Source organism: Tursiops truncatus, chromosome 1 (assembly GCF_011762595.2).
Source record: "Tursiops truncatus isolate mTurTru1 chromosome 1, mTurTru1.mat.Y, whole genome shotgun sequence".
Classification (NCBI taxonomy): domain Eukaryota; kingdom Metazoa; phylum Chordata; class Mammalia; order Artiodactyla; family Delphinidae; genus Tursiops; species Tursiops truncatus.
The window spans coordinates 41,934,620-41,953,181 of record NC_047034.1 but is presented as its reverse complement, the minus strand read 5'-3'; the positions used below and the strand labels follow the sequence as shown (position 1 = coordinate 41,953,181).

Here is an 18,562-nt window from a genome sequence, read left to right as displayed (position 1 = left end):
AGGTCCTCCCAGCTGCAAACCAGTATCTGTGACTTGTCCTCATTCAGTCACGGGCAAGCACTGCTTCTAGAAGGGACTCATGGAGCAAATGCAGAGAACAAAGAATCAAGGTTTTGACTTTTGAATTTTAAAATAGAGTCTTAAAACTCAGTGTTGAGACAATAGTCTTGACAGTAAAGGCTTTTAATTTGCCAGAGCCTAACTTTTTTGTGATAGAAAAGAGTGCTTTTAGTCTCAAAAATTAAGTCAAAGGAATCAAGGCGTAAAGCCTCATCCTCAACAAAGAACAGAGTGATAACAGATGAGGAGCCAGCCTGGCCCACCTTCACTGGTTGGAAGAAGTTTTCCTAGTCTAGGGGACAAAATGGCTAAGACAAGAGGCACTTAATCAGACCCTTTCCCTACAAAGGGGCCCTGCACCTTCTGTCCTGGGCTGAGCCTGGGGTTTGGGTGGAGGTGACAGAGCAGCCAAGTACGTTTGGAGTAAGAAAGAAGGGATTTGTATCTATGTGCTGCCTGGCACCTAGAATATAGTAGCCATGCAGAAATGCCATGGGCCAACGTAGTGTGGCTCCATAGGGTACCTACAGACTTTATGAGTGCCAGGGGCAGAGAGCATAGACCTCAGAGTGACTTGAGAAAAGAGTCCAACATCCCTGTGTCCAGAGCCCTGACGGAAATATAATGGGGAAGAAAGTGAGCCAGTGAAGGCCTGAAGATGCCTTCGTGGAAAGTGGTAGGAACCCTGCAGGCCGGAAGCTCAATGCAGTAATAGCCATGTTAGCAAACAAAGACTGGTGGCCTGATGACACCTTGGAATCAGAAGTCTCAGGGCTCCTTGCTCAAGGATCAGAGGACCTGGCACTATTAAACACCAGCCAAGAACCAGAAGCCTCCTTCTCCTTGCTAATACCCAAGAGTTTAGATGCCATCCTAAGGGAAAGCAGCAGAAAGGGATGGAACTTCGTCTGAAAAGGTTGAGCACATCTGAAAGTGACTAGATTATTTGCTACCATCAGACAAAAAAGGAGCTTGAGGAAGAGATTAAGTTGAGTTATAGAAAAAAAGAAAATCACACATTTTAACCTAACTGAATATGTGCTTTTGTGATTCCTGTCTGCTTATGCACTCAGTTATTTCCATAAGGTTGATTGCTAGATGTGGAGCTGATGAGGCAAAAACATGCACGTTTAAAAAAATTAAGTATATTGCCACGTCCCTCTCCAAAGTTCTAAGCAATGGAAACTCTCACAAGCTTCACCAGATGGCCTGGGGTCAGTGCTGGCCAAGTCAATACTTCTTTAGAGCCTGGTATCTTATCCTTTCCTCTCATACTATAAACAAATAGGCTCTAATTTTAGGTCAATATTCCAGAAAATGAAAAAGTCATGATTCCTTTTATGTAGAAGAAATAGCCTATCTTTAATTAGCATTACTTTTCTGGATTTCTTTTCCTTTTTTTATTCTTTTTAAAAAAAATTATTGAGGGAAATCCTTAAAGCTCTACTAGATGAATCTGACTCTTTTAAAGACTCGGAGTTCCAAAAAGACATATTAAAATGAGACACGGCCTCTGAATTAGGCAACCTGGCAAACTGAAGTGGCTGAAAGAGCAAAGGCTACTTGGCCCTAATAACAGAAAAAATTAGCTGACAGCCCCAATAAGATATATTTGTCTCCATTGTCATTAGAAGGTAGAAAAAACAAATCAGCATATCAGTAAACTTCTTCCTGCTTTTCACCCAGAAAATCAGTAAATCTGGGTCTTCCTTCATCTCAGTTTCATTACAAGCCCTGCTTGTTTATAGTATAGTATAGTATTTTATTTTTACTCTACTGGTGGATTGGAATTTACTTAGGAGTTTTGCAATTGTATTAATAAGTGTGAACTTCATAAAAAAATTGGGATATATATATATATATGTATAGATGTAGGTATCTGAACTGTTTATCCAATATTTTTAAATATTGAATAAAATTCACCCATAAACCTATGAGGCCGGGTGCCTTTGGAGGAGAGGAGATTATATTTGTTTTTGTATTGTTTTTTGGACAGCTTTTTCAATTTCTTTTAGGATCTCGGTTCTATTAAAACTTTTTACTTCTAGTGTAAATTTTGATACCTTCATTTTGCTTAGAGATGCATCCATCTCACTGAGATTTTTCACATATCTAACCATAATGTTGATTCTACAAATTCTTGGCTATTGAGTGGGGAAAAGATATAAATAATAGTTGGTAATCTATATATTATTCATAATTTTTTCTAGAATGCAGATACCCATACTCAGAGGCACATGCCCACACCATGCTTGGGTTCATGATCATTAACCTTCCTCTGTGTCAGACTTCAAGACTCTCTTGCTCACTGTCAGTTGCTGAGCAGTGAACAGGGATTTAGAGAAAATGTTTCTTCTGGTTACCAACAATTTTCATGTTGTGAATAATTGGAAATAGGACTATCGATTTTTGAAATTATTTCCCAACAGGTCAAGGGTAACAACAATGACAAGAAATCCATAGCTCCGATTTTCATGGTCTAGAGCTGCTCACACCAAGGAATTTCCGATACCAGCAAAGCACAGAGTACTGTTTGCACAAGCACTGGGGAAAACCCAGTGCTTTCTCCACCAGCAGATTTATTTGCAGAGACACAGGCATTTTTTCCAGGGTGGCTGCCAAACTATCTCCTGAGCCTGTCTGGCTAGCACCTGGGCCACCCATCAGGGGGCTTTGCAAATAATACCCTCCCCTTTGCCAGGGTAGAGGCAACCCTTGCGATTGTTTCAGCTTGTTGCGGCACCTTAATCTTTCTAAGCTGCTCCACTCCTATTCTGGGGCCTACCCAAGCATGGCTGGCTGGAGGTGGGGCTACATACAGCAGCTATAGGCCTGAGGCTGAGGGCAAGGGCCCCAGGAAACAGGAGGCATGGGAAGAAACTTTCAGTTCCTGGAGAACGTCTGTGTTCTTCAAAATGTGAATGTCCTGGGAAGCTGCCATGGGTCTGGGTGTAGTTCTTAGATCACAATTGGAAAAAATACGGCAAGATGACAAAAGCCACCGGCTGGGGGAGAAGAAAGGGAACTAATGGTGATTCGGCAAAAAAACCCACGTGTCAGGCAGGCTCTGTGCTGTTTCTATAGTATAAAAATGATCTCTTTTTTTTGAAGGTTTGCTAGAACTCATAGAAGGTACTATTTTAATTTTCACATTCATCCTTAAAGATCTCTTACTCTACCCAATGAGTATTGTGTTGTTGTTTAGCAGAGCACTCCTTTCCTTATTTTGTTTTACCTTTTTAAAAAAATGTTTATTGTTATATTGTAAAATATACATAAAATAAAAGTTATGTTTTTAGCCATTCTTAAGTGTACAATTCAGTGGCAATAAGTACATTCACATGGTTCTGCAACCATCACCATTATCCATCTCTGGAACTTTTTCATCTTCCCCATTTGAAACCCCATACCCCTTAAACAATAGCTCCCCATTCCCTTCTCTTATCCCCTGGCAACCACCATCCTATTTTCTGACTCTTTGAATTTGACTGCTTTTAGAACCTCATATAAGTGGAATCACACAGCATTTGTCTTTTTGTGACTGGCCTATTGCACTTAGCATGATGTCCTCAAGATGCTTCCATGTTACAACTTCTGTCAGAATTTTCTTCCTTTTTAAGGCTGAATAATATTCCATTGTATGTATATACCACATTTTTTTAATCAATTCATCTGTAAGTGGAAAATTGGGTTGATCCCACGTTTATTATTTTGTGTTTTTGTTTGTTTTTTCATTGATTGACTTTATCAGTAAGCATATATTTTTAAGATCTTTATTTTATATTGGAGTATAGTTGATTAACAATGTTGTGTTAGTTTCATGTGTACAGCGAAGTGATTCAGTTATACACATACATGTATCTATTCTTTTTCAAATTCTTTTCCCATTTAGGTTACTACAGAATACTGAGCAGTGTTCCCTGTGCTATACAGTAGGTCCTTGTTGGTTATCTATTTTAAATACAGCAGTGTGTACATGTCAATCCCAAATTCCCAATCTATCCCTCCTCCCCACCCTTCCCCTCTGGTAACCATAAGTTCGTGGAACTCCTTTCTTTAAATGAAAGTTTGACAGAACTTACTTATTGAATTTAATACTCACATTCATACTTAGAGATTTGTTCTATTATACCTGGTGAGATCATTGTTATTTTAAACAGGGAACACCCTTTTTTAAAAATGAACATTTTATTGCACCCCAATATAAAAATAAAGCTCCTTTGGTTAAAAGAGGTCCCAATTTGGTGGCCCCTGAGATAATACACATTACCCTAGAGATCTCGGGAACAAAAGTCACTGAGTTATATTCTCTTTAAAATTTCTTCAGCACTAGTTATTTTCCTGTCTAACCAGAAAAATAAACCAATGTCCAGTGGTGGAGAAGGGTCCCTCCTTCTGAATGATTTTGGAGACATTCGGAAGGACTCTATGAAAACGGGCAGGAAACAAATCCTGCAGAGGGAGAGGAAGGGTGCCCAGACAGATGACACTGCATTCAGGCAAGGTGTAGCCATGAGTGATACGGCTCAAAGGGCCTGGGCTTGTGTTTGGTGGGGAAGGCCTCCAGCCCCTAATCACTCAGGCGTCCTTGGCCCTAATATGAAAACATAAAATGCACCATGTATTTTTTAATGCCTATACCACTGGAAGAGGAACACACCAAGTCAGTGATTTCTTCATGTTACCTTCAGTAGATGCCTCAGTCCCCATGCACAGAGGAAGGGCTTGGGCCACACGAGAGCATTAAATGCTTGGCAGGGGGCAGAGGCACTTACTGACGGGAGGATAGATCATGAACAGAGAGAAAAAGATCCAAAGTCACACTTGGCCAACTTCAGAATTTTGCCCTTGTCTCGCCCTGCAACTTAAATTCCCTTTCTTATGAGAAGCGAAAACATCTTGACAAACTTTTTTTTTTTCTTCTGGCGTGTAGAAATCCTTCGGAGAAAGTCAATATGGTGGCTGCACTGATTCTAAGAATCCTTTAGCCTTTTATAATTCTTTTGAGTCTCCTGGACACTCAAGGGTTACGTGTCATGCCCTGGGGTCCCAGGGAGGCCACATAAAGGTTTTTAGAAATGAATTGATTGGAGGAAGGTCTTCTGACACCCAAGGCAGTGCTCTCTTTATTTTCCTTTAGTTAGAAAGGTTACCCCTTAGGTTTTTTCCTCCACAGTATTGACCCTCCCTCCAAAGGGTTATATTGCTTGTGGGGCGTGGGGGACATGTGTGGCACAATTTATCTCTTTAGTAATCTTTCACCATTTTGCTTAGATATCATATCAGCTGTTTTCTAAAATTGTATGAGCTCTTTTCCTTTATAAATACCTCCCTTGTATTTTATGCCTTCGAGAGTGTTCATAGACCCCAGAAGTTGGTAACACACAGTAAATATTTGATGTTTTCCTATGACTTGTATTCAGGGACATCTATCCCTCACCTTAGCATGTGTGAGTAAATTAATTGTAAAAATGTGATGATCTTTAGCTGTTAGTCTTTAAGAAAAACGTGTAAATCATTTATGATGATAAATGGAGGTACCGATGAATAAAATTAACCTTTTCTTTACTATTAGTTGGTGAAACTTATCCCTTCAAGTATAGCAAGGGTACTGCCAGGCATCAAGACAGACATATGTGGCAAAAGTTTTGTGATCAGAGTTCAGATCAATGTTAAGAAGGACGGTATATATTATTCTGGACTAGTACCGTCAGATAATTAGTCACAAAAGCAATGATTTGAAACTAACATTTTAAAAAAACCTCCTCTCAGAAAACATTACCACCTGCTGTAACTTCTTAGTGATTTAGTCTCTCCCTGGATTATCCAATCTGATTTAAAGCAGATTGGTGTTAAATAAGTATCAGAAGATGGGAGTCATTACATTACCACAAATGCCTTCTCCCTTTCAAGAGCAGGTAGAAGGGAGTTGGGGGGAATTCCCTTTTTTCTTCCATCAGGGAATAAATATTTTGGCCTAGAGGGACACAGGCATGCTCTTTTGCACAATTTAGTTAGGAAGACTGGAATTTAAGTTTGTGCCATTGATAGAAAAGAGCTGAAAGTGGAAAAGTACTGTTAGCGCTTAATAGTTTCGAGATTGCATTGGTTCTAAGCACCCTCATGACAACAGGGTCAAAATACCAAGTTTTCATCATTGAGGGGAAAAGCAAATGAAGCCATCTGAGAGATGAAGACTCACTGAACAATAATATGGCAGACGGAAAGGGAGGTGCAGCTGTGAATGACATTTAATAGGGTCAATGATTTCTGCTGATTCTTCATGCTCCTGATTGGAAGATAAAGGAGACATGATTTTAAACCCAAAGCAAAAGAGATAAAGAAAAATTTCAAAAGCCATACAACCAATGTTCTTAGTATGAAACACGCTGCCAGTCATGTTAAAGGAACACTTTAGAAAGGTTTTGAATTTACATTAGGACTTAGTTCTGAGTTCAACCAAGTAGAAACAATACATGCTCTCACTCCCCATATTTCAAATAATATATTTACCATTCTGTGATTTTGGGGAACATCTTTCCTTGTTCTTCAAATCGTGAGACATTAGCAATCGTTGAACTGAATTTAGCTCACAACATTGTTTGGAACCAAAATGTTTGTTGTTTTTAAATTTTGAGGGCTAAAGTTAAATCTGTGAGAAGAGTTTTCAGACAGAAATCTAGCCATTTACTACAAACGTCTGAAATAAAAAAGATCATTTCTAGGAGTTGCATGCATCGATCCTAGGTTTGTATCAACGTAATTAAGAATTGCAATAAAAAGAAAACTCCAGGGAATTCCCTGGCGGTTCAGTGGTTAGGACTCTGTGCTTTCACTGCCAAGGGCACGGGTTCAATCCCTGGTTGGGGAACTAAGATCCTGCAAGCTGCGTGGCCAAAAGTAAATAAATAAATAAAATAAAGCGCCAAGTGTGGGGAGAGAAAGGAAAACTCCATCACTGATATTACAGTCACAACGAGCCTGCTGTCCTACAGCTGGACACAGGTCCAAAAATTAAATGTCACATGTTTAAAAAAAAATCAAACGGCACTGAGCTTGTAATGTATATTTTATTTTGCACAAGCTTGCATATATACTGCACATACATTCAGTTTAAGAGAAGATGGAAGGCACACAAGGCAATTGGACTACTGTATCCTTTAAGTGGTACAAAGCAAAAGGTAAAAGTTTGGAGAGTATACAAAAGCTTAAACACACAAAGAAAAACCCCCTTCCCACCCTTCCCCCCACAACTATTTTTTTTTCCTGTTTTAAAATTTAGTAGCTGCCAAACTAAACTTTTTACTTTTACTTTAAAATCAATTGTCTACTGCACCTTTTTATTTACTTTTTAATATGGACAGGGAGTCTCATTGTTTTTTTATCATATCAATTAATATTACAGTACATCCTTGGTAATACAAAATTGTACACCTTCATCAAATAAATTAGGATAAATTAAACCAATAAATTATGCAAAGTCTTCAGAACAATAGACAACAACAAAAATCCACAATTGAAATTGCCTCTAGCTAAAAAAAAAATCAAAAATTGACTTTATCAGTTCAGTTATTGTACTATATTCAAATCAAAGGGTCTTTATTACAAAAAAAAAGAGCTTAATAATGCTATTTACAACATATTGCTAAATAATATAAAGGCAGTGTTTTGTCACGGTTTATACTATATACATATGAGAAATGGCTGGGACAATATTGGGGGAAGCCAGGACCTTTGATTTTTCTGGGTATTGCTGAGACCAACCCCAAATACATTTGCTTTTCTAATTCTAATTTTGAAGTGGTAATATACAATTTTAAACTGCTTTTCCCACCTATGGAGAATATCTGAATATTTTAAAAATAAAGAATGAAGCCATTTTCACAAAAGCGGGCCAGTCTGTTTGCCTTTTCTGTTCATGTCTGTGCATTTTCGGGGGTGTCAGGTTTGAGAGAGGGCTCAGTTGAAAAGACTCAAAGTCCAGATGCTTCCAGATTCCGTTATATTCTTAGAAGGATGATTATAAGAAGATGCAAAGGTGAAATACCAGTTTTGATCCCAGCTCTGAATATGAGCATTTTAGCTTTAGTCTTATGGATGGTTTACAACCAACAGATCTACAGAAAACAAAACTGCATTTCCTTCAACATCACATGTAAGTGCAATACAGTAACTGCTTTACTCACAGAAACCAGTTACGTTCTTTTAAGGGGAGCTTTTTGAAAACAATGCTTCTTGTAATTTGCAAACACAGAGTTTGTACCAGAACGAAACATTTGTACTATTCACACCAATGAAGATTCTATAATATACATGGCAAAGAGATTCTGCTCTGTCCTCACATGTACACTGCTTCTTTCAGGGGAGTCTGTAAACCACTTTTTCTTTGATGAATTTATGATTGCTTCTGGGGGACATCTTATTTTTAAAGCCCCCAGATCTTTCGCTTTATGACTTAATATTAACCTGTATGTGTATGCATGTATGTGTGTGTGGGGGGGGAGGGAGGTTACGTACTAAATGTCTTCATGTACATAGAAAAGAAATTTCATAAATTTACAGAAACTGCATTACCCTTGCCCTTGACATCTGATGAAAGAGACTGTTATCTTTTAAAAGTAGAGAGCAGGATTTTCAAGAATGCTTTCAACTGTCTATACAGTCACTGAAGTGTTCCTAATAAATTCAACAGATGTTGTGAGAATGTAGTTATTTATTAAAATCTCATGTCTTACGTAACAACAGCCATGAGGTTAAATATTTACATTGCTTTATAAAAGTTCCCCTCTTGCTTTAGTGTTTTTGTTTTGCTTTTTTTTGTTGTTTTTAAAATTTTTTAAAATGATATTCACCCACATCCCTAGCACAGCAACAAAGATTCTGCAAACATAAAACACTTTAATGAAATAATACTTGGAGGCACAAAGCAAACTTCAGGAATATGTGGGTGAACATTTCCTTAAATAATGACTACATTCTACCATCTTCCACGTTGTTTTACCATTTAAAGTGAAATGTCCTCATTAAACAGCCAGAGATACAGTAAGAATTAAATGTTTTGTTGTTGCAAATAGAACATTCTTTTCACAAAACATAACAAATGCCTAAAATAGGTCCTTAAATCTAGATAGGAAAAGGTAAGCTTTCCACTTCACACGCATATATATATGTATATTTTTACATGTGTGTATATGTGTGTATGTGTTTTTATGTTCACACATCTGCACACACATATATAGCACATGGTATGAAATATTGCTTCTATACTACTTTTCATTAGGCTAAGAAAACACAAGATTTGCACCACAGTTACAAAAAATTGGCTTCTACAAGAATTTTCAAAACTCGAATGCTGCTCAAACAATTGAGGAAAAAATAATTTGCGGTATCAAACTGTTCTAAAAATTCTCTTCTTCAAAAACGTATTCTCCTGCTTTGTTTTAAAAAGACACAAAATATGCATAGCTATCAACGTTATGTCAAACAGCCAGAAAAAAAATCTAGTGTTTATTGCAGCTGTAGTAATTGGAAATAAAGTCAAAAAGATGAAATCGAAAGCCACAGAAGGCACAAGAACAATTGTACTTGTGGGAAAAAACTGGAATTTTGAAGGATTTTTAAAAATCCCCCCGCTGGTGCATTTAGGTCTAGGCACAGACTATAACCTCAAGTGTAGATGCAAAAATAATTTAGGGTTAGCAGAAAATAAGTGGAAATGTGGTATTTCAACATGGACTTTAGACTTTGTTTCCCTATGTAAACTGTCCCTAGTCCTTCACCCTCCCACCAGAGAAAGTGAACTTTCTCCCAAGTCGCCAATTTTTACTTGGTGAGAGTTGAGCTAAGATTGGAAAGATGGTGTTTTAAAGAAAACTTGTTAAACAGGAGTTTTGAGAGATAGGCTTTTGTCATTTTCCAATGCACTGGGAGGCACAAGATTTTATGATGGTGAAAGAGAAAAGAATCACCTAAAAGCAAAACGATTGAGTTCTGTTTCCAGGACAATGAGGTGAGTTTCTCCTCACTCTGCAATTTCTACTCTGAAACAATTTCCATGCCTCAGTGAACATTGAGAGGATATTATTGTAGATAAGTGCATCAACATTTGGTAGTGAACACACGTTTTTGCTTAATTTGTCTATTTCAATTAGAAAGGCAGGGGAGAATAATACTAAAAATTCAAATAGGTCAGGAATCAATACTGAATTTGCCCCAGGTCAGGAAGATACTAGCAATCTATCTTTATAGGTGAAGACATTACTGGTTTTGCCTTTTACTTTGCAAATGGCAACACAATGGTGATGTGAATTACACGGGAACAGCAAAGACCCAGTTCTGTGCTGATGTGAACAATGAATGTCATACTCTTGGGCGTGAAGCAAGGCGAAAGAGTGTGACCACAAGTTGAGATTGCTTCCCTACTTTGTGCTGATTGGATTTTTTTTTGGGGGGGGGGTTTCATTTTATTCCAAGGTGATGATTATCCAAACACTTTTTTTTTTTTTCCAAACAAGCCGGAACAAGAACAAATTGGCTCTCATGGCTCTGTGTAGGAGCCTGCGAGCTGGGCGATGTGTTTGGCTGTGGGTGCAGAGTGAGGCCCAGGGTGTTCCAGCCCGGGCCACTGCACTCTGTCCACACCGCAAGAGGCCACGTCTCCTGAATGACGCAGGCATCACAGGACCGCGCCGTTTAACTTAAAGTCAGCAGGTTTTAAGGCTTTGTGCTGACAATAATTGCCTTCATACATTCCTGTCCATCAGCAGAATTTATAAATGATGTTAAATTACAGCGATTGGGTCACCTAGTTACATGGGTCAACCTGCAGTCTCCAAAGTCAAATGTAATTTTTATAAAAATCAAGGAAAAAACGATATTTATGTTGTATACGATCTAAATACCAGTTTTTTTTGTTGTTTTTTTTTTACTTTGTCACTTTAGGAGATGTAGATCAAGTTACCAAAGGGGAGGGAGGGTTCTGGAAAACACTATTAGAATAAAAAAGGAATTCTTACTGCATCTGCACACAAAACCCATCTAAGAAAACAAGTGTGAACGCCACACGGCTTTTTAAAAGCAAGTACGGGACTTTGTACACCTTTGAAAAACTGGAAAAAAAAAAAAGAAAAAGAAAAAAGAGGAGAACCATTGAAGAAAGCATGAAATAGCAGCTAGCTTTCTTATGTGTGCTGAAATTGTGTCTTTTGGGTTAACTCCCAAACTCTCCTATTCTATACACTCTTCACGTTTTGGTCAATTACTAGCTTCTGAATTAGAAGAGACTGTATCAATTTCTTTAAAACGCTGTACCTAAAATGAAGAAACACTTAAAAATTAGACCGTCACCACTTTGAATATCCATCAGGGTAGAGTGGAAATGTATAGGAAAATAGGTCATTCTCATATGTACTCCTCTCAGGAGGGGAAGATCGAGTCAGCTAGCAGCTGTTAACAAACTTCTAGTGTAGGCAGGAATTTTATGGTCAAGTTGGGATGTCCTTTATTCCTTACCATAGAAAGGAATTCAGAAAATAGTGTTTTTTGAAAAAAGAAGTGTTAAATATTAAACAGAAATGATAATGCTTTTAAACCACATAAACAAAGTTGAGCAAAGAATAAATTTGAAACTTATGTGCCTTTTAGTATCTGAAGCAAGATAAATAGAAAATGATAACACGTTATAGGGGTTTTTCTGTATGAAGAACGATAGATACTTACTTATTTCCAAGAAGAACCTATTGCAAAATTTCGAGAGGTGACTAGAAATCACATGAATTTCCAGTCTCATTTTGAAAGAGTCAGTTTTGTACAAACCTGCTTTGCCTCCAAAGAAAATGGTACTAGCTTGTGGCGTTTGCCATTTCTCTTAGGAAAGACTTGACGGTTAGTGATTATGTTCTTTTTAAAATTTGACCTTTTGGGGTACTTGTGAAAAGTGAGTTGTTCATCTGCCACTGGCATTATTTTTAAATGTGTAATAAAAAGCGACTTACTGAGTTCAAACCAAACAAAATATTTAAGTTTATCAAGTGGTTCCATTGAGTTTTCTGACCTTCTCAGCAGTAAAAACAAGAGACACATCACTGACTACAGAGTAGTGCTGTGTCACGGGTCTCCCTCTGCCAACCGCCATGAGCAATAAACCATCAATCCAGCAGAAGCATCTTTTAAAAATGCCCTTCCTTGCTCATAGAGACTTTACACACGTCAACATTCTTTTTCCCTGAAAATTAACCCTATTTTAAGTCTCCAAATGTTAAGGGCCTTGGGCAAAAGTAAACTAAAGGCGGAAGGAAAAGAACCATCCCCTTGCGATGGAAAACAGAAGGAAATGAGAGAAAGATGATGAGGAGGGATTACCAGCTGATTTTGTAACACATCCATGCCTCCCATACACATATATATGAAATCAAAATCTAGACACGGATAACTTGGACATCCAAAGGGGACTGCTACTATTCATACATTCGAAAAGAGTTGTTGAAATTTCTACTCATGAAGCAGCTCTTGTAGGCAGTTTGGGGATTTGAAAATCTCAGGGACTTCACTATCCAGCTTGCAGATGACCTTGTATATAGCCTTCTTCCAGGAAGGATCAACATCTTTGCCTGCGATAATGGCATTGAAAAACTCCCGTAATGTGATCTGCGCAACTTCCAGGAATCTCTCTGGAACCTGCTGATACAAGGAGACAATGGCATTAATAAAGTTTTCAGTTTCAAGTCTCCAGTTCTTCAAAGGAAATTGAGCTAAGTTCTTTCTTTCAGAAAGGGGCTTACATGGCACCTGCATTTTCTAAAAATGGCCGGCCTCTATTCTCTTATGTAAAGTCGTTATATATAGTAGCATTGTAATGTGGGGTTGACAGCTTTATAGAGTTTTAGAAAAAGACTTGTGCAAAGGATACATGCAGGACTACTGAAAAACTGGGATTCCACTGTGAATATCTGAGTAGAAGAAAGGCGACATACGGTTGGGATTCCTCACTTCATTAAATAGGTGTATTCCAGAAGCAAGTCGCCACCTAATCGTTCAGAATTTGAATCATATTTCCATTATGAAAACAAAATGTGTTCTCAACAGTAGAATAATAATTGGCCTTTGATATAAACTAAACTAAGCCCACACTATAGATGAAGATAGCAAAAATCTTAGTTTCCTGCTTGTATCAGAGGATTGTTGACCCAGATGTTAAACTGTATATTAAAATAATCTGCACTATAAAGTACAGGCATACCTTGCTTTATTGCGCTTTGCTTCACTTTATTGTGCTTCACACATAGTGCGTTTTTTACAAATTGCAGGTTTGTGGCAGCCCTGTGTGGAGCAAGTCTATCGGCGCCATTTTTCTAATAGTATCTGCTCACTTCATGTCTCTGTGTCACGTTTTGGTAATTCTCGAAATATTTCAAACTTTTTCATTAATATTATATTTGTCATGGTTATCTGTGATCAGTGCTCTTTGATGTTACTATTGCGAAAAGATGCAACTCAAGGCTCAGATAACGGTTAGCATTTTTAGCAATTAAGTATTTTTAATTAAGGTATGTACTTTTTAAGACATAATGCTATTGCACACTTGATAGACTACAATATAGCATAAACATAACTTTTATATGCACTGGAAAGTCAAAATATTTACGTGACTCGCTTTATTGCGACATTTGCTTTTTTGCGGTAGTCTGGAACGGAACCTGCAATATCTCTGAGGTATGCCTGTCCTCTATGTACAAAAAAAGAGTAAGATAATGATACTAACACTGAATCCCAAAATACAAAATTTGAACTGAATCTTAAGATCCTACATTGGAAAATACTTTACCTTGAGATTAGAATTGCTCCATGAGAGAGTGATTTATGCAGCTGACAGCAATAATAAAACCCCACATTTTTGGACTGCTTATTATGTGTCAGGCACTGTGTTATGTACTGAATGTGAATTACGTCATTCAATTCCCCCATCTCTGTGATTATTAACCCCATTTTACAGTGAGGAAATGGAGGCTCAGAGAGATTAAGGGAATCGTTCAAAGTCATTGTACTCTAAGATAAACATTCTTCAAATATTCTTTTCAGAATCCCTATCTGTTAATCCTTTTCTCCCAGAGCAGTGAGTATATATGTGGGTGTTTTTTGTGTTTGTTTATTAATTATTTATTAATAGTGGTTTATTTAATAGTCTAACCTCTTGTCTAGGGAAAGGAATAGCTATTGATGTACTTATTCAGTATTCTTTGTAAGTTACACGGTAAAGCATGGCCTGTCTTTCCCCACAACAAGGAAATGGATTCACAGAATCATTCCATGTACTCATAATTTTCCAAACACACACTGACACTCTGTGGATTTCTTTTAGTGGGGTACTTATACATGAATAATGTTTTATTTTTACGGTAAGTGCAGACGTACGAGGAAGTAAACTGCACTGCAGTTATAGGTGTAGACAGATCTGTCTACACATACACAAGAGGTGTATATTTTCACCTTCGTTCACACTTGCCCTCGCCAAAGTAAAAGGGAGGGATTGTCATTTTGAACACATTTGATCCCTTTCTCCATGTCTTTTCTCAATTTGTGCAGTGGACCTTTTTATAATGATAGCAACTGTTAAAGAAAACGAAAAAGGTACCAGACATCCCTGTCTTACATATTTGGAGTTGGACAAAGAAGTTCAGTGCATCCCACGGCAAGTCACTTGTCCTTTGAAGGAAACCTAATAACACCCCAGAAAAAAAGGACCCCCATCTGGGGCTGATCAGAATCTAGAACAAGTGAGAAGTTTGAGAAGCCCCTCCCAAAGATATTGGCTAGTTTCTTAGGACACAGTCCCCATCACTGCCTGGAAAATCATGGAAACATCACCTTGTCCCCCATGGATGTGCAAACCCATATACCCCAAAGGCCATTCCCTGCTGAGAATTCATCTGTATTTTCAACTGAACTTTGATGATTTTCTCCCCAACCTCCTGCACATACATGAGTATTTGTGGGATGGGAAGGGCCTGGAAGAGCAATCACCCCTCCTAGTCACCTTATACTAAATAAAAAGTCAAAAAATAAATAAATAAAAAGAAATTTTAAAAAAGGGCCTTCCCTGGTGGCGCAGTGGTTGAGAGTCCGCCTGCCGATGCAGGGGACACGGGTTCGTGCCCCGGTCCGGGAGGATCCCACATGCCGCGGAGCGGCTGGGCCCATGAGCCATGGCTGCTGAGTCTGCGCGTCCGGAGCCTGTGCTCCACAATGGGAGAGGCCACAGCAGTGAGAGGCCCGCGTACCGCAAAAAAAAAAAAAAAAAAGTCATTAAGCAGCCCTTTTGAGTACTCCTCCCTCTTCCCCAAAGATGATCCTTCACATTTTATCAAATGGGCATTACTGAGAGAGGGATTCTGGCTGGAGAACAGTTATGCAGTGCAACTACCCACTCTAACTACTAGGTTTGGGAGCTGTTAGTCAAATGCTACAGAAACATCATCAGAGTGGTTTTCCTGCCCATTAGCAACAGATCCACGATGAAGATCTATGTTCCTTGAACACTCGGGGATGCGGCCTGGCCTGGCGGAGAGCTGGAGGGACAGAGGGTATGGCAGCGGCTCCAGATGAAGTCCCACCCACTCCAAGGACCCCCCAAGAGATCTAGGGAGCCAGGGACCAAGGGAGCAGGGCTGATGTTTAAGACAGTCAGAGGAGGGAGGTGCGTCCAGAACGGCATCAGCCCTGGAGGAGGGAAGAAGCGTAGTTCTAGGGTTTGCCTGAGAGCAACTCAAAGTAATTTCTTTGGAGGCGCGTGCAGCCTCCACCCTGTTATTCCTTATCATTCACCATGCTGGTTACTGGATTTTAGTGCGTCTTATCCTGTTTTAAACATGCATTTCTTTTGGCAGTAATCTTGGGCTGTCCTTTAACATCTTTTGTATTTGTGTCTTGATGTTATTTACCTTTTCACCTACTTATTTCTAGATGCAATGAATGTACCATAAGATGTCTTTAGAGAGGAAGTCCTGGCTTCTATTCTGCGTATCCCTCACAATGCTTCACAGAGTTCTTTCGCATCATCTTTGATAAACCGTTCATAATGAGACCCTGCCTTCTGCTTTGTTCTACACTGCGCTAGAGTCACACTTACCTTCTCCCTAAATACTGAAACAAAAAAGGAATTTTAAAGTAAGGATCGAAAACAGAATTTAAAGACTTGAAATAGATCTCAGAACTCATTTTATAGATGAAGAAACAGATTCTGTGAGATGAAGAAATTACGAGATGAAGAGACTCACGTGAAACAACTTATCCAGGTGTCTTTCCATTAAACCATGCTGGTTCCTTTTTAATGCAATGTCCTACTTAGAAGAGGCATCAAAACCTTGACAAGCTGTGGATCTGTGGTTTAGAAAAACCACGGAAGAGCTAGTAACTTCAAAATAAGTGCAAATGACACAAAAGATTCCCAAGAGGAGACTACAGTTATTGGTTTATGTTTGGGAAGGGATGAATTCTTTGCAAATGGTTTGCTAATTTCTTGCTTACTTTGAGGCAATACTCATGCAATGGATTGGGCTAGGTAAAAGAAAGTTATAATGAGATCCTCTACTACTAGAGCAATTAATCTTTCTTTGGTGGCTCCAGAGAGGTAAACTGATGTGTAGCAACTGAGCTGAGTGCCAAGGAATCCCATCCACAGGTAGAACTATCACCCACGAAAAAGAGACCCTTACCTCTCTGCCAGAAAAGTTTCCCCAACTCCATTTAACAGAGTAAGGGGCGGGGGAGTCCTTTCTGATGTTTTTGGGGGGGTATCTTCGAATTCAGGGTTATGAGAATGGTGTTGCCCATATTTTTTCAGTACCTCTTCACACCTAATGGATTTCCAATCACTAATAAACATCTGCAGAAAATCCCTTAGTGACAAGTAATCCCTTATCTAGGTTTCTTTTAATAGAACCCAACAATCTGCAGAATGAACCCTAGAGTTATCTCCTCAGCATCAGGTGGCAACAGTCAATCAAGTCCCTGGAATGCAAGACAATGCAGGCCGCTGGGAGGGGGAGGGAAGGCCGTGCCTTTGGACATGCCACAGGGGAAAAACAAAAGGCTTCCAAAGTCTCTGGCTGGGACTCTGAGGCTATTGTGGGAGTGCTGAGTGTTCTTCAGGAGAGGAGAGTGGAAACTTTGCTTTGATAAAAGGCATCCCAATATAGGAACCTCACCCCAAATGGTCTTGCCTCTCCTTGCTCTGATATTTGGAGGAGAATATCACTGCGGGGAGGTACTTGAATGCACTCATATATTTCAAGGGGGTTGGCTATCAGCATCCTCCCATTTCACCACAATTGTTTGCACTTGAGTCTCCTCAGAGCACATGAGGGCCCCGTGGGCTTAGATAAAACGGGAGAAATGGGAGGATGTTTTCCAGTCTGTCAGCCCGTGCCCGAGTTGCCCATATGTGCGCGCAAGGCGTGCGCACCCACAGGCGCGCGCGCGCACGCACCGTGTGTTGGGTGAGTGGTTGCTTTGCTGTTCTTTTTTTTTTTTTTTAATCAGAATGAGTGGCAAAGACACGTTTGCCCCCCGTCTTCCTCCTCCTCTTCCCAGTTGCTTTACCTTCAAGGATGATTTGTTTTATTAAACTGACTGTCCCTAGCCTCTGCAGTACATAATAAAAGCCTGACATAGCAGGCTGCCTGCTTTCTGTGTCCTGCAGACACTCATCATAAGTGTCAGGACATACCAAGGTTAGCGGTCACTGGAAGTGTGCTCACTGGCCCAAACCTTGCCAAACGCTCTTGGCAGATGAATGAATGTCACAGAGAATAGAAGGGGAATTACAAAGGTTAAAAAGAAGACAGCCTCTCCTATTTTCTGGAGATAGAGAAGCTGATTTTTCACACCTCGGAAACATCCGTAGGCTCATCCATCAGCCTCTCGCAGGGGACCTAAACCCTGCCCCTTTCACAGCTCCCCGTGGATACCTTTCCATCCTCCATCCCCTTTAAAAACTGGTCCACTGGCCGAATTTCATCAGTGGAATGATCTTTGCTGAAATGGACAGAAAACAAACCAGGCATTGACCTCTCTCCCTGGCCCCTCCCCGATAACCAATGGCTCAAAGGGCTTATCAAGCGAATCAATCAGTAGATTACGATCTTATCAAGAGAGATCATCTTTTAGGTTCATCTTTTAAACTATTTTTCTTTTTCAGACTTCAGTGGGGAAATGGAAAAGGAGATATATATATGGGCAGAAGTGGCTAACTGATGGGAAAGTAAAATCCTGGCTAGTATTTTGGTGAATTAGTTTGCGTGTGGGTTTTCTTTCTTCATCCTCCTCCATTTAAAAAAAAAATACTATAAAAGGGCAATAAAATGCTGACTGTAAGAAGACCATGTCAAGGAGAAAAGGGTACTGGTATTTTGGATACTCTTCACTGCTCGCCTTGGAGAGAGAGTTATTCTTGTCACAAACCCTTTTGTCTGCATCTGCTGACTGCTTGCCTGTAGCCAGCAGCATA

General features: G+C 39.3%; 1 protein-coding gene across 2 annotated transcripts in view; it reads right to left on the bottom strand.

The window, feature by feature from the left end:
* Positions 1 to 10,482: 10,482 nt before the first annotated feature.
* PROX1 (prospero homeobox 1) overlaps positions 10,483 to 18,562 on the bottom strand; it is a 50,607-nt gene continuing 42,527 nt past the window's right edge. For both annotated transcript variants that reach the window (XM_033853221.2, XM_073803290.1), the window contains exon 5: positions 10,483 to 12,735. In XM_033853221.2, the coding sequence (XP_033709112.1) occupies positions 12,550 to 12,735 (186 nt within the window). In that variant the 3' untranslated portion in view covers positions 10,483 to 12,549. The remainder of the gene's footprint in view (positions 12,736 to 18,562) is intronic.